Source organism: Zonotrichia albicollis, chromosome 3, assembly GCF_047830755.1.
Source record: "Zonotrichia albicollis isolate bZonAlb1 chromosome 3, bZonAlb1.hap1, whole genome shotgun sequence".
Taxonomy (NCBI): Eukaryota; Metazoa; Chordata; class Aves; order Passeriformes; family Passerellidae; genus Zonotrichia; species Zonotrichia albicollis.
The window spans coordinates 93285534-93302684 of NC_133821.1; the positions used below are offsets into that span (position 1 = coordinate 93285534).

At 37.5% G+C, this 17151-nt stretch overlaps 1 protein-coding gene across 2 annotated transcripts in view; it reads right to left on the minus strand.

Annotated features, from left to right (window-relative positions):
- The window catches only part of TRAPPC12 (trafficking protein particle complex subunit 12), a 51399-nt gene that overhangs the window by 3999 nt on the left and 30249 nt on the right, over nt 1-17151 (minus strand). For both annotated transcript variants that reach the window (XM_005487227.3, XM_074538132.1), the window contains exons 7-9: nt 15404-15476; nt 11661-11734; nt 3935-4033 (exon numbers count right to left, since the gene is read on the minus strand). In XM_005487227.3, the coding sequence (XP_005487284.2) occupies nt 3935-4033; nt 11661-11734; nt 15404-15476 (246 nt within the window). The remainder of the gene's footprint in view (nt 1-3934; nt 4034-11660; nt 11735-15403; nt 15477-17151) is intronic.

The window sequence follows — 17151 nt, forward strand, 5'->3', positions numbered from 1 at the left end:
TTCTGGATTCTCTGAACTCTCTTCCTGTTACTTCACATCCTCCCTGAGCGCCCACATAAGAGGTCTCCATAATCCAACTGATCTCTCACCAGCAGTGAGAAGCAGGAATCACTTTGTTTCACATGTGAATATAAATTTTGCTTTTATGCCAAGTATCTGGAAGTCCAATTTGCTTACCCTTGTGTAGTCTTCTTACTCTCAGCCTATTTCCTTTCTACAGGAAATAGGCTTGTTGTTGCTTCTCATTTTGTATTTGTATATTACTCCCAGTCTTTGGTAGCATTTTGCCTTCGCTGTTTGAATCACAGCCAATTTAAATTTCAGCTTCTCAACTTGTCAAGATTATTTTGCATTCTGATCCTGCCCTTCATAGTGTCTGTAGCACTCCCAGCTTGGCATCATCTGTACATTCTACAAGCATGCTTCACATTTCATCGTACAAGCACTACCTAACCAAAAAATACAAACACTACAAACCCTAAAGAGATCCTTGTGGAAAAGATCATCTAGCAACTCCTTCCAGTCATCAGCAAATGACTTTCCAACTGCACTTTTCAGAGACAGCAAACATCCATCCATCTGAAGGCTTCATCTACATTTCTTCCCAATTTCCTTAAGGGAATATCCCAGAGGCAGTATCCACTACTAACACCACTAATACAACAGATACTGCTTCACTTCTAACTACAAGACTTATTCCATGACAACATAAGGAAATTATTCTTTTTTATGTTTAGGAGATGATCCAATTGAACACTGCAGTCAAAGATGTAGTGTCAATTGCTGTCCATCTACCAAGCATTTCTGGAATACTCATTAATAGTCTTTTCTAATGAAACAGATGCATTTATCCCAGATGTTATGTAACTGGACTCAAAACAAATATTATTCATCTGAAAATGCCACATGTTCACTTGTAATGACAAAGGATACAACTTCTCTCTATAAATCCTGCTAAAGATGTAAATCACCAAGAAAATAATTACATATAACAAGAGGATAATGCTGGCAAAGTGTAAATGAATCTGTCCTCGAGTATTTTTAGCCTGGGAATCCCTTAACCATGAGAACAATCAATTCTAAAGCAAGCTACCAGTTTACTCTCCTGAGAGGCTTGATGAGTCCAAATCTAGTATGCTTTGATACTAATCACACATTATTTGTGATCATGAATAGTTCTGATTTCTTAGCAGCATCTCGTATTCTCTCAGCAAACATGCTGAACTCTTAAATCTCATTTTTCCCACAGAAGGGAAACAGTTTACTTTTTAAAAAGTTTTGGTGGGAAATATCATTTAAAAGAAATAACTAGTTTTAATTAGTCATAAAAGTAATTGAACCAATTTAAGTGGTCTTTATCACTTATTCACTTATTTATTATTTTATCACTTATTAACTCAGAAAGTATGACTTCAGTATTTAATAATAATTAGCACATCAAATAAAAATGAAGATTCTACTGTTAACCTCAAATAATCACATTCCCTAACAAAGAGCCTCCTATATTCTATGTGCTTAACTTTGCTGTTTGTCTGGAAACCAAGATTAGTTTTCTTCTAGAATTTTTTTATTGCTTTTGACTCAGTTTTGCAGCAATTTATTGCAGAGAGTAAGGTCAGGCATCTTTAAATTTTTTTTCTTAATGTACTTATTCAAATGGAAATTCTGGATAGGTCAGTCAGTGAGAGCTACACCATATAATCCTAGAGACTAAAATATATTCACTGTTTCTCTAATTCATTCATTGTTTCTGTTTTACAGGTCAGGTGACTGCTGAGAGAATTGCAGTCTTTATGAAAATTTCTTTGTGATAAACTCTGTCTTTTCCTCCATTCTTCATTTCTATAATTCTCATTTCCCACTTTTTAAGGCAACAGCCAAAGGTTGTACATCAGACCTAGACTTCCTTATGTTCCACTTACATGTGAAGATAAAGAGGGCATGATGCCTTAGAGTAGTTAGCTCAATTTAATTAAGAAAAAAGAAATCAAAGTAAAAGAAATTAAGTTTTACATGTTTAAAAAAGTTGCAACTTTTTTTCTGCTAAACTCCTGAATGACATTTTATTCCACTTTATTGCTTAGTTTTATGTGTGTGATGTCTACTGTCAAACAGTGTACGTGACTCATAAGCAACTGGAATCTGGCTGCCTTACACCTCTCTTGGTAAATGTTCAAAGTCAGCAGCAGAGTCTGAGGTTATTTGGGAATTGCTACTTGTTTTTGAGAAGTTGTGACATTTGAATATGAGAACACTGCTTTTCTATTTTATCTGCAAGACATTTTATTTTTTTTTTCCAGCAAGTGCCTTGTCAACAGTGCCCACTTACCACAGAGTGATCCTACCAAAATGATGATGCCCAGGACTGCAACACGTTTATCTTTCTTTAATTCAAATGGCTTGGTTTTGATTAACTGGACACTGCCTATTTCTCCTAATTTATCAAAATCTCGCATCTGTTGCACTAGTACCCCCCAAAGAGAGCTGGAAATTTTGTGACAGCAAAAGACAACAAGCCAAGCAATACAACCTTATCTCCTTAAAGTGCTAGAAGAAATGAAAATATTTGTATTTAGAGACCATTCTTTTTAACTTCTATCTAGGTCACATGCAAATATCAAGGACTACTCATAACCCCTTTTGCTATGTCCAGATGTGACAGTAAAACCCCTCAGAACAGGAGGCCTGTGGTCACAGCACTGTGGAGGGCAGTGATTTCAAATAATTCTCTAAGTTAGGAGATGCTTTCCTCATGGGAGTGAAAATTTCTCCAGAGCAAATGGAATGACAAACAGACTTTGGGTGTGACATCAGGGTAGACACTCTTATCAGAAAGAAAGTGCCAGTAACACACACAGTCATTTTCACAGAAAGACCAGAACTATTAACAACTTGTATTTCCTTTAGTATTTTGCATATTTACCGTACCATTCTTTAATGCACATAATTATTATGTTCCCTATTTAGGCAGTAATTAATGCACACAGCCAATATCATAAAATTGCTCCACAGTGATGGAGATCCACTTTAAACTAGAGACTTTTAAAGACAAATATGTCTAACACATTATGAAGCCATGCTCCTGCTGAGAACTGAAAATCCATAATTGAATTTCAATGACATTCTATGATTTCAGGCAAGCAATGTTAATAATTATCTATTAAGAGTAAATTACTCAATTTCAATATAATTTTTATTACAGGAATGTCACAAATAAGAGCATTTGTAAATACCTGAAAATCCAAAATTAGAGTTCTCATTAATAATAAGAGTAAGTAGATAAAAGAGGAAAAGTTTGAATTATCAGTATCAGAAATATGAAAGAACTGCAAAGAACTCATGAGATGCTAAAAATTAAAAAGATCAAATAGCTATTTAAATGCATCATTTTATGAAAAATAAAATCTGTTTTTATTTGCCATTCAATACAGGTACATGGACTTTTATTATACTTTTCTGTATACTGTTTTTTTTCTTTTAAGGTGCCCTCCCCTGTCTTCTCAGGGATATGATTTGGACAAAAGAAGGACACTTGAATTTTTTCTAGATGAAGTTGGCAGTTATACAGTGGGACTGAGAGTTGCCTGCAGTCTGAGGCAGTGAGACATGAGATTTTTAGTGAAATTTTGTCTCACTGATGTCAATGGGAGTTTTAGCCTTAGTTTTAGGGAAAACAGAATGTCACTTTTTGAATAAAATACTAGCATAATTTTCTACAGCATGTTGTTTGTTTGCTAATGCACTTTAAATACTATAGGTGCTTCATATTTCCTAATTGTATCTAATATGACATGGTAGAAGGGGTTTTGTTTTGAGCATTGCCTCTACAATTTGACATATGCCCTACAAAAACAGCTATAGTTTTAAATGCAGTGATTATTCTCATAGCTATCAACAGCAGTGTTACCTAGCAAATTTAGAATAAAATGCATACCTGAAGGAAAATCCTTCCAATTCCACTCAGCAACTGAGGCTCTTGCTGTGGGTAATATCTGATGACAGAGTGGTAAGCTTCTACAGCCAGCACATAGTCCTAAGGGTGGAAAGCATACAATCACAATCAGGTATTTAACCTCAGAATACCTCAACCTTTGAGTCACCTTCTTTGTAAAGACATATTCCAGTAGAATTTAGGTATTTGCAACTTGTCAGTGGGACAGTATTTCTATCAATCACTGAAGGCACTAGTGACTGACTACATTGGTCTTTTCTCAGTTATACTGGAACTGCATCCATAGGGGATATTTTTTTTTTCTTTTAAGAGGATCATATTCTTTTTGTAGCTAATAGCCACTAAAACTGAACATTTTATCTTAGATTATGATTTAGGATGAAAGTCAAGCACCTTCAGTGTGACTGGGGGGATACATACCTGAGAAGTATCTCATGTTCCAAATATGTGTATAATTTACATGGTTTAACAAACTATTTTCCAAAGCTTTGTGAAGTGCCTGTGTACATGCTCTTGTGAAAAACATCACATGACAGAAACTGCAATTCCTGCACATCTTCAGATGACAAACTAGCACTACTACCAAGGGCAACAGGACATTTTCCCTTCCTCCACCCAAATTGTTGGGTTTTTTACTGCATAAGGGACATTTTCCCTCCCTTCACCTGAACTGGGTTTCTTATTGCATAAAAGCAGGTAATCTAAATAGAAAATGTATTTGGCCTAAAACTAAGTGAGGGGAGGCCTGGTTCTGATCTCCAGAAAGCTCTGCAAGGTACATCACACCTGCACAAAGGCCATGCTGGCAGGAGGCAGCATTGAGATATTCCTGCTCAAGATGGAATGCCAGCATAGCTTCCAGCTAAGGACCACTGACAGAGGATTAAACAAATGGCTCCCATTTCCCAATGCAAAGAAATTCCCATGTGACTGGTTCCTGCAGTTCAGCCTTTTCATGGTTGAGCTGCAGAAATTCAAGGACCTCGACAGGACATGATTTTCAGGGCCTGACCATGAGGCCTGGCAGGCAGAGGTGGGAGGCCCTGCCCATGCTCTGTGCTGACACCAGCTGTGGCTGTAGGAATGTCCACTGGCCCGGGGCTGTGCCAGCTTGGAGAAATGTGAGCAGAGGCAGAGAACACTCTCCTTTGCTTACAAAGGCCAGGCCAAGCAGAGGCTGAGGACTCTCTCTGCCGTAACACTTTAGTACTTCCCAACAGTCCTGCCCTTCAACTTAGTACAAGAATTGCGGTGGGCATTAGAAAGCAAAGGACAAGAGAGAATAATCTTAAAAAACTACACAGACATCTTGGGATACTCTCTGCCCTACCATTAGTCTTAGTCAAATTATAGTACTCATTTAACTTGTTCCTAATGTGATCACAGCTACTGGGAAAGGTTGTTTTTCTTCATCTCCTGCTTGGTTTGAGGAAGCAATGTTCCCCACATGTAATGAATTTCTTTTCCTGAGGATGCACTTAAAAGGAGTAACCCCAGTATCCAGTTCTGAAGTCCTCAGCACAGGAAACACATGAATGTATTGGAGCAAGTCCAGAGGAGTGCAACAAAATTGGTCAGTGGGCTGGAACATTTCTCAGGAAGGAACACAGAGTTGGGGCTGTTCAGCCTGGAGAAGAAAAGGCTCTGGGGAGACCTCATTACAGCCCTTCAGTATCTGAAATGGGCTTATATATCAGGGCCTGTTGTGATAGGACAAGGGGTAATGGTTTTAAACTAAAAGAGGGTTGATTTAGACTAGATAATAGGAATGAATTTTTTACAATGAGGGCAACGAAACACTAGAAGGGGTTACTCAGAGATATAGAGCATGCTCCATCCCTGGAAACATTTCAGGTCAGATTGGTTGGTGCTCTCAGTAACCCAATCCAGTTCAAGAGGTCCTAGCACACAGCAGGGACAGGTTATTGTAGATGACTTTTAAAGGTGTGTTCTGACCCAAACCATTCTATTTGAAACATATTGTTTCATACAAACAAAAAGTCAAGAAAAGTCTTTTGAGTCTGATCTGTATATGAGAGAAATTACATATCCGTAATAGCAGGAGATGAGATAGTCCAGGAAAGCCTTCTGCAAGACCCTTCTTTTGCAAACAACTTGTATACTGGGGTTATAATGATTAATTCTGAACAATTAATTATTAACATTTAGAGTTTATTACAATTCTAGTGTACTATGACAAGTTCACACTTATTACTGGTAATAAAAAGAGTTCAGAGGAAAACCAACGTGCCACATACACAAGTATATTTATTTAAATGCTGATGTATTTATCAATCACAACTCAAATGTGATGAAATTAAAGCAACCATAATTTTTCATAAATTTATGATTTAGGAAAACTTCAATTTTCATTGTAATGTCTCTCAGTAAAGGACTTACTTGATCATGGAGTACAACTGTGTTAGGCACTCATAAAAAACTTGAAATAGGGACTCTTTGATCTAGCTCTTAAGAGGAATCCCAGTCATGACTGCAGTACCTAGTAATTCTTCCAAGAGTATAATCTACTAAATCTGAAGGATAGTCTGTGACTGTGATTTTTATCCTTTCAAGCATAAAATGTGGTCACTAGAGAAATAATTTTTTTGTATCAAATTCTGTGGTCTAAAGCTGCCCCTTACGCAGTGCTCACTCCTGTGCATACTCTAAGGCTCTGGCTACACAACAAAGATGCACAGCACAACCATAAGGGACTGGGGCTCTGCAATCACATCCCCAACTGATGCAGAAACAACTCCCATGAGCCCGAGTCCATGCAGCAAGTGGACAGAAAAGTGCTTCTGCCAGCTTAGTTTACAGCTCAGCATGAACTGACAGCAGAAAAGCCTCAGCCACAAGAAGCTGCATGAGTGGGCAGTGTTTGCACCACCACAGCAGCACAGGCTCCCTTGCGTACACAGCAGTCAGCCTTGGTAGGAACAAGCAGCCAAGTCTTAGAGGCCCATGCTGCAGGGGCTTCATGGATTTGGCCTAGAAAGGCAAAGAAACCCTCCTTTTCTGCACTCCTCATCCTTATCTCCAACACCATGTGCATTACAAGTACATAAACACTGGCAACTCCTGAAATGTGAGACTAGAGGTGAACATTAAGAGTCTGTGCATTCTGTTGGTGGTCACTGCTCCCCTCTTCTCATACAACAGCACAGCACAGCAAGTCACATCTGTGCTCACCCACCCCATGCCTTGCAGTATCTGTCACAGGAATAGGACCCATTTCTTCCAGGAGATGACAAGAGACTAAATTATGTATGAAGGATGGCTTCAGGATGAAACTGTGAAACATCATCATATCTAGGCTCACTTCTAAATACAACCTCATTCTGTGGTCACCTGCGGATCCCTCAGTGAGTTTAATATTCATTTATTATTCTCCTCACACTATGATAAGAGCATTAGGAGATTTCTTGAATATCCTACATGTGATACAGAATAATACTATTCTGTGGTGAGTTATAGAGGCTTCTTCTCTGACAGTTCCTTCTGCTAGAGCACATTGTAAAATAGATGATATTTGGTCTCACTTACTAAAGACTGTTCCCATTCACAGTTTTGCTAATGTGACATAACACAACAAAGATTGTCTGGTGGAATGATAAATACACACCTCCTCTGAGAAGTTAAATCTTGATTGATACAAGATGTGGTTGTGAGGAGTAAAACATATTAAGTATTGCCAGTAAAAACCCCAATGACTACAGTTTGTGATCTTAAGACTTAGAGATGGGGCTGACATATTGTCATGGTCTTTAATTTAAAAAGATTAAGAACCTTTCAGTTTTCCATATCTTTGTAAAAAAATCCCAAAAGAAGGTTTGAAGTTACACTATTTAGGATATGAATGAGAATTGGCCTATTGTTTTATTATTACCTCTTTTATTATGGAAATTTGGGGCTAACATTATTAATTTGGGGCTAACATTTACTATTACCTCTTTTATTATGGAAATTTGGGGCTAACATTACATATACTAGTAAATAGTATAATAATAGTTAATAGTATATAATAATATATTATTACATTATTATAAAATATAATACTATATAATGATAGCAAATAGTATAAAATAGTTCTAGAAAGCCCCTGGACCTACTTGCTGGAGTATGTTTTTTCTAATGCACCACAGTATAACTGTACTTCCCTTCATGGCTACTGCATGACACTTTCTCATATTTCCCTCATCACCACCTTTAAGTACTTAATTAGAAATAATAAATGACCTTGATGTGTAGAATGCTGAGAATAAGTTTAAGAAACCTTAGACTAAAAATCTTAGTTACAAGGAGTTCATAAATACTTTGTTTTGTGGAGAGAGGACAGGGATAACTTATCCTTCCTCTCCATCTAGAGCAGTTGTGGAAGGGTTATGAAAGCAGAGATTCACAGTGCTGTGAATCCAGAGAGCTGTACTGCAGCACTCAGACAAAAGCCAGTCATCCTCCTTTAAATCATACAGGAACCAAAGTCCTCAGGCATCATTCCCTTGTGTCACTAGCACAAGCTGTTACCTCCTTCTTGGTACCATTTTAATTGTATTCTACTCAGATTAAAATCAATTTTAATGCTTTTGTTTTATGAAGGGCAAGTTCTACAAAAGCTAACACAACACTGAAGAAAACTAAAAAGCACAGAATATGCTTTTAATTAGAGTGCATTTATAATATATATGGAAAATACTTAAGTGTTTATTCCTTAGAGAGAGCAAAGTCTGGTAAGATGATGTCAAAAGTGATTTTACCTCAGATGAAAAGAACTTAAAAAGTTTTTAAGACACTTCCATGGTGATTTAGTAAGTGACAAGCATTTTGCAGATAAACTTTTGAAATGAAACAATGCACATCATCAGCTGTATGTCAAATTAACATTCCCCTCATGCTGCTATATTCAGCACATGCTTTCATAGTGACATAAGCCCACAGTTCTTGTAAATGGAAGTCTACAGTGAGAGGTTATATGGCCTCCCCTTCTCCTCCTGCTGTATTTCCACATCTATCCTGAAGTTTCCCCTTATTCACAGGAAACAAGAATGCTGTTTCATATCAGTTGATAGAACTGGGATCCACCATTTCTTTGTCATTTGGTTAAGTCCAACAATGGTGCACAGAAATAAGGCAGAACCCAGTTAAGAAAGGTTATACAAAGAAAGGGAGATGAATAGGAAAGAAAGACTGCCTTGAACTACTACCAAACTGTCACTGGTCACACGGATAAAGGGACACAGCAGGCAGAGCTCAGTACGTAGGAAGGATATCCCCCGGGTGTAGGAGACATGACTCATTTCCTGTGTCTGGGTGAACCACTTGGTCTTCACTCTCTACCCTAAAATAAGATAACCCTCCATCTCAAAATTTAAGGAGATGTTTAACTATGAAACAAATGAGACCTATTTAAAAAGGAAAAAATCATTACACTACATAAACAGAATTCTTTGATTCACGTAAGTAATGCAGAAAAGATATGACATGAAATAAACCTAATCAAGAATTGAGGCTAAAGAATTTAGATTTAAATAGTTATAGGGAAAACATCTAATCAAGGTGGATTTTTTTTTAAATTTTCAAGTGTCAATCCTGACAAGATTGTTCCCTGTTAAATACTACTGTAGTTTTTTTGGCAAAAGAAAGAGATCAGTAAAAGTAAGATAATATGTTTGGGTTTTTTTTTTTCATACCTAAGTCACACCGTTTTACTTTAATAAATTATTATTATAATCATAATCATCAACTACTTGCCCAAGGTATTCCATCACCTAACAGTACGCGGGGATCAAGCACAGTGCTGCAATATTGTAAATGGTCACTAGATGGCAATAGATGGTGCTGACTTGGAGAATGAAATCCTTTTTTCTTAAATTACACACACTTGAAACACTCGAATAAAAACAAATGCAGTTTTTAAAGTATATCATACAACAGCAAAAAAGGGTGGAACCGTGTTAAATGAATACAACTGATAATGGGAGAACTTACAAAAGTGTGTTTAAAACTAATCTGAATAGATTCATGCTGAATACTCTGGAAGGTGGAGAAGATGACTACAGGACTGCTGCATGTTAGAAGGGTCTGGGGATATTCCTGAAAACTGAAAGACTCACAGGTACTCTATAGCCAATTCACTGAAATGCAAATTTCATATGGAAGTAATTATGCATTAACATGCAATTGTGGGTAATTTGGAAGTTACTGTGAATCATAAATTTCTAATTCAACAGCTGTGAGACAGGCCCTAAATACAACTGGTCTTAAGAAGTATCTGAGCTGCCATAGTTTTGAAATATAATTTCCAAAAAGATGATAATTGGTATTCACAAATGTATTTGTTACTCAAAGAAAATAGCGCTAACAAGATCAAACCAGAGGAAGGTGAGAACTGTGTGTGCATGTAGATTTGTGTGTACACATGAAAAACACGAGTTAAAAAAGAATTCACAGCAAAAAGTAAAGTGAAGTTCTTGAAAATATATATACCACTATTTTTATTTATATATTCTACTTTGTTTGGGATAGCAGTTCATGCTTTTCTTCACTTGTTTACTGAAAAAGAGAATGATTTAAAAAATGAGCCTATGTCATGAACCTACTTCAAAAGACAAATTGTTTTAATGAACAATTATTTCTATGCAAGACAGAAATGTTCTTATTACAACATAATCATGAAAATAAATGTATGTTTCCCCTAATTCCCACAACAAGAATATTCCATTTCAAGTAAAGCTGTATAGATGGCTCTTATATAAAAAACAAAAAAAAAACAAAAAAAAAAAAACCAAACCATACTTTTTTGAGGTATTGTAATATCAAGAATGGAGCCTTGTTTGGGAAGTAGCTCAGTAAACATCAGATGATCAGGTCTGGCATGACCTTGGGTAATTGAAGAGCAGGGAGCCAGGAGTGCAAATCTTGGCCTGTGAGGATTCCACTGCTGACATCCCTGCTCCAAGGCTGCTGCTGCTAATTGATTTGTAGAGCACAGTCAGGCTCAGAGTAACAGCAGTTTGCTGCAAGAATGGTGACACCCCTGTTTTCCTGACCACAACAGGACTGGCAGAAGTAGTTTTATTTCTGCTTCCAGAATACAAGGAGCTGAGTGTTGCACCAAACGGAACACAATTGGTTAAACAATGTAAGGAGGAATCAAGGCAGAAAACCCCAGCAGTCACAGCTAGTCACTTTTGCTTTTATTGCATTCTCTTCCACCCCTACCCACTAGTGAGGATTTAAACTTGAAAGAAGACATATTACAACTGAGATCAGTTGACAAGGGAGGATGTATTTAGATGTTTCGGATCTCTATCAGATACAAAAGCTACAGCGTTATTAAACCTCACAAACAGAGCAACATTCCTAGTGCACAGTTTGAAAAAGGGAGAGCACATAATTGCTTTTAATTAGAGCATTTAGTTAAGTGTTTGAAAAATTCAATTTAAAAATGCAAATTCTGTATTGTTATTGCATGTTCTCTAGGATGATTTGGGGAGAAATAAGTACAGATATGCTCCCAAAGAACATTACTGCAAACAGCTATCTATTAAATAAGACATTATTAAGCCTAATTAATTCTTCACTAAGCAAAACCTTAATGTACTGTCAGGTAGTCTTCCCTTATCTCTGCACCAGTAATTCACTGGCATTTTCTCTGACATTCTATTCTGGAATATACGGTACCTCTGCAGTTCTGCCACCCACGTACCTTCATCATTAGCAGACAGTTTGCCATGGAGTACATCACCCGGCCCAGACGTGACCTCCACAGCTGAACAGAGGCTGCAAAATAAGAGCAGCTTGTGAATTTGCACAAATAAATTAGAGGTTCTTTCTTGCCATCAATTATTGGTCCTATGAATTACGATTTTGAAAGGTCCCCCTCGTTAACACCACTGGGGTTTAGCCTAGAATTTTTAATCCTCAGCCCTGCTGCAGCATCAGAGAATTCTGCATCTCTCCAAGGGAATTGCTCAAGCAGCTCTGGGTACCATAGACAAGGCAAAAATGTAGAGCAATAGACAGTCACTCAGCTCTCAGCTCAGGCCAAATATTAAACACCAAAATAAACCACACATTTTCCAACATCAGAACAAAAGGTGCATAAAAGGATTCAAGCGATAATGAGCAACAGTTTAAAAACATGTAATCGACAGCATTAAATGTGATAAATTAAAAAATCAAACATAGCTAGAATGTCATTTAAGAGCCAAAACATGCAGAGTGAGAAATGTCTGAGTCTGGGACTGTTTGTGCTTGCCTCTGGCTGAGAGATATGCTGAAAAAAATCTGCCAAGCTTGTCTGCTTTCCCTATTCTCCTGGAGCTTGCAGGCATTAAAAGCTGCAGCAGATTTTTTCCTTTTGCTTTGCAGACAGACTCCTGATGTTGTAAGAGAACAGTGCACACAGACCCTTATTTTCTCTCGTGTTACAGTACCATAGATCAATGCCAGAAATATTTCTCTAATCCTCAAAAATAAACATTAGGACAATTCATTTAGTCCATTTGAAAAATATATGTATCTCAGTCAATCAGCTGTCAAGGTCACTGTAATGATTTGAAAGAGAGTGGGGGGAAGGGAGAAGAGGCTATTTCAATAAAATTGTGATAGCTGAGACCACTCATTTGTATCATTAATGTAGTCACTGATGAAAGCATGGCAGATTACACAGATAATTCTTTCAGCACACAAAGAAATCATTACAAATAAGAAGAGCTTGGTGAAATGCCTATCACCTTTCCTAAAAAGGAAAAATCCTTCCATCCTCTTCAACAATAAAAAAAAAAATCCAACCCATGAATATTTGCAAATTATCTTTGTCAACAAGAGGGTTATAATGTAGGGTCCAAGCCTGAACCCAGTATTTCATCCACTATACCTTCCAATCATTCATTTCTCCTAGCTTTTGTTTTAGAAATTCCCCTGGGACCACACATCCTGAGTGCTACTAACGGAGACGATACTGCAAACCATGAATAAATACTTCATGACACATTTCCTTTTTTCCTTTCCTTAGCAGAATCTGTAAAATCCAAACATAATTAAATAACTGCCCTTCATTATCTCACTTAAGTAAATATCTCTTGTTTTTGCATGTTCTCATAGTTTGGTCACCACATTCAGTTTTGTAGGAGTTAGGTGACAACAAACTAGATGTTGATTCCTACACCGTAAGACATCCAGATTTCATATTAACAATCAGATAGCACCAGCTACAGTTCTCAAAAAAAGGACTGCAAAGTAGGCAAACCAGATGTCTTCAGCCTGTGCTATAAACTGAACAGGAACCTGACCTGGAAATTCTGTAGCTCTGTGTGATGAGGCTTATAAGCACTGAGAAAAGGGGTTAAAAAAAATCTGCAAAGCAGTAAACAAAACCAAAACCCAACAGCAGATGACTGTGTTTTACTGAGATGCCTGAAACACTCTTTGCCGGTCCATGCATCCATGCTTCTACTCTAAGCATTTGCTTTTCCTTTTTTTCATCAAGGGCTCTGTACTCCACACTGCCATTCATTTCAATAGGCACTGTGAAGTTACAAAATTGGCATCTTACAGAATGTGTTACCAGGCAAGTGGTGCAATCTCTCTGCCTGCTGAAAATCTGGCAAATGAGGTGCTCTGTTCGAGGCTAGAGATGCACATCTTAAGTTGATTGGTGTTGCACCTTCTTACATCAGCAGCATGGAAATTACATGCTAAGCATAATCCCCATAATGAATTAGGGCTGTCTCCACATAAAGTTAATAAGGTTTGCTTCAGTAAGTCTCAAATGAAAAAAAGCAAACCCATTATCAGCCTCCTGGAGCTCCAAATGCAGAGATGAAGCAGAGAGGGAGCAGACCTGGCTGACCTCCACAGACAACAGCAGTCAACAGCCTCTGCAAATGTCCCCTGGGCTTTTTGGCAGTCTTAAACCTAGAGGCAGCTGCACAGTAGACAAGTGAAGATCGCTCCAAATTTTCTGCAGCCATGTCTCTTGATAACTACAAGCTGCTGCTTTTCTAACTATGTCTCCTCCTGAGCCCATCTGAGCTCTGAAGCAGAGAGGAAAAGCAAGGAGCCATGAGTGACGCAGACTGCAGGACACAGGATTATGATTCAGCTTGTAAAAAGTCCTTGTACCTTAAAGGGGGATCAACACCTTGCTTTTAAAGTTGTAAAAAACAAAAGATGTGGAGATAAGAATGAAAATTCTGGCAGAAAATGCTAACAGGGAGAAGTAAGCAGAAGAACAGAGGCAAAAAAAGTACAAGAACAGGAACTCATGAAGTGCTGTGTCTAACTTCAATGTAAGATTATTTCCATTTTTCCTAAACCTTATGAGAAGAGTTGTAAATGTATTCTTTTGACTATATGTGTAAATATCTTTATGATATATGCTGCTCATATGTGTTCATGTTTTTAGGATGCATACACAAGGTGAATCAAGTCAGGTACGGTGACATATTAAAGCAACTTTCACATCCAGTCAAATTGAAGAGCAGGTAGAAAAAAAGTTCAAACAGGTCTGCACCCTTCCTTACAGACAGTTTAAGGAATTATTTATAACTTTTTTCTGCTATTAACACTATCCAGCCTCTTCTATCTCAGAGCTAGACTTTCCATGGGCTCTGTGTGAATGGTCTCTTAGAAAGAACTTGGTAACATTTCTCAGACTGTAAGCTAAAGGTGAAAGTTTTTTGTTTTCTTAGTGTGCACATTTTGAACTTGCTAGGCATCACAAGGGGTCCATACAATCCATAGCAATGCCTAAAATGTTTCCTCTTGTGTAATTTTCAAGTATACTCAAGTGACCTCATAAGTATAAATTCTGTAAAAAAAAAAAGCTTGTCCTGGACACCTTTCTTTGTGCAGTAATTCGCCCTAAACTATCGAAGCAACATCACTAAGAACAGGAGAAAACATAATTGTATATACAATCATGAAAATGATGACATAGCTCTATATAATCTAAATATTATTCTAAAGAGTGCCTTAGATATTTCAGGAGTCCAAGTACCATGCAGCCACAGTGAGACTCAGCCATCTGTGCAGCAGCACCCCAAGCCAGAGAAGCCACTGTATGGTGGTAGCTCAGTCTGAAAAAACTGAGTGGATGGCAGGCATGAGGTGTGAGAGGGGTCAGTCAGCCAAGGCTTAAGATGAAACACCTATCTAGTTGCAAAAGCAACACACTTATATATTCATCACTAAAGGATAACAGCCATGTTGTTTCTCCTAAGTAAGAAAAAGAATTGATTGATTGCACAAATCTGATCAAAGGCAAAACTGTGAAATTAATTCCAGCAAAAAGTAGTACAAAGTGTATCATTTCAGGGGCTGAGTAGGCTATAAGATTAGAAAACTACAGTTGTAACCAGTCTGGGGCAGTCTTGTGAAAACTTCTGGCACACTTAGGCAAGCAATAAAAACACACTGTCCGTGAAAAAAATGTTTAATACCTACCTTGTCTGTTCTCCTGTGTAATGTTAGTCATACTTCCATCTTCAGCTAAGCCTTGTTCCAAATTTTCTAGTATCTGTAGTAATTTTTTTAAAGTAGCAACATGAGTTTAAACAGCACTATATATTTAATGCAAATTATCTACAATGGACAGTCTTTGTGTAAACCAATTCGTGCAGGAATGCTTCAACTAGGTACAGTTCAAAATTACTGGTTATTACCATAGCTAGATCAATTGCACAAAGTAAGAAAGTCATCATACTGTAGAAGGATGTTAGAGTTCAAATTATGATACTCACAGAACATTAAATGTCAGCACACTCTGGGGTCATACACATTTTCTTAAGTAAAACTGGAAATACGCTCCACGAGAGAATGAACATTAAATGAAATGACCACTGTGAAAGTCAAAACTGATTTTTTTCAGAGAAGGCCACAACCTCCTGACCTCTCCCTAAGTATGGGCTTTAGTTTCCTTAGTTTCATGGTTTTGTCTTTAACGAAGTATTCCTCTTAGGTCATACTACAATTTCCTTCTCAAACTTTAGGGATTATTGGTTTTTTTTAAAATTTATCGTAAATTTAAAATCATGTAAATTGTTGAGTGAATGAAACATTTGTTGTTTTATTGGAAGAATGGAAATGTATACTTAATGAAGTATGAAGTGCTTTGTGTCTGAAGCACTTAAAGTATGCATGCAAGGCTCCATTTGAAACACAAGTCAACTTTCCTTTTTCTAATTCCATTAGGATTCTCCAAATTCATTTTCCAATTCCCACAGATGACCCCATTTTTCATGTTACAGATGTATAACTTTGGTTGTAGAGTAATACCTGAGATTTCCTTCAAAAACCACCACTTGCAGGGCTCATCAGCCACTGTGGTTACCCAACAAAGGAAATAGAAGGCACTGCCTCTTCTGGGGACTGAGCACACTTCCAAATAAAGTAGCTTTCAGCTTCTGGCAGTATAAGAAGTAACTGTCTTTTCCTAAACCAACAAAGTACACTTAAAATCAACAGAAGAAGTCCTCAAAAAAGAAGATTGATAGAATTAATCTGGCCTTGGAAAGTGTGTTGGCATTTTCTACAGCCAATCAAGATAATCTGTACCTCCAGAAAGTCATCTCATACCACCAATTTTAGAAATATTTACCTGGAAGAAATTGCCCTATGAGATTTCACAGACTAGAGTGAAGTTTTGAAGTTAAGTTCATTAATTCAGCTACAAAGAACTTAAGAGCAAGGAGAGACATACAATGAATGTAGAACATTTACCACCTGCCAGCTGAGGCAGGCTAATTTTCCTGGTAAGAATTGTTAGGCCATGACAAATCCAAGGTAATATGGTTTACTGTAAGCTTTGGTCAGCGGGCTAGACTGAGCTGCCTTATTTCAGATTTTGAGAGGCTAGGAGCATACACCAGTAGGTACTGCAGCTTAGCTGACAGGTGGCAATTTATGAGCTGGCAGTGGTATGCCTGCAAGACTGACTCTCAGCCCCACTTTCAAAAGCAGTGCAGCCACCTAGAAATCACTTAGAAATCAAAGTGCCACCTTTCAGTGTTAGATGCTAGTGTGTAATAAGAACCTTGTCAGAAAAAAACCCCACATTCTTCTGTCCCACAAATCCAAACCACTTTATAATATACTTTCTATGGTCTAAAAACCCTGATCTTTCTCTTCCCCTACAAAATATCTAGTGATTTCCTCTCAGGTTCGGTAAGGCCTGACATTCCTACTCTTTAAAT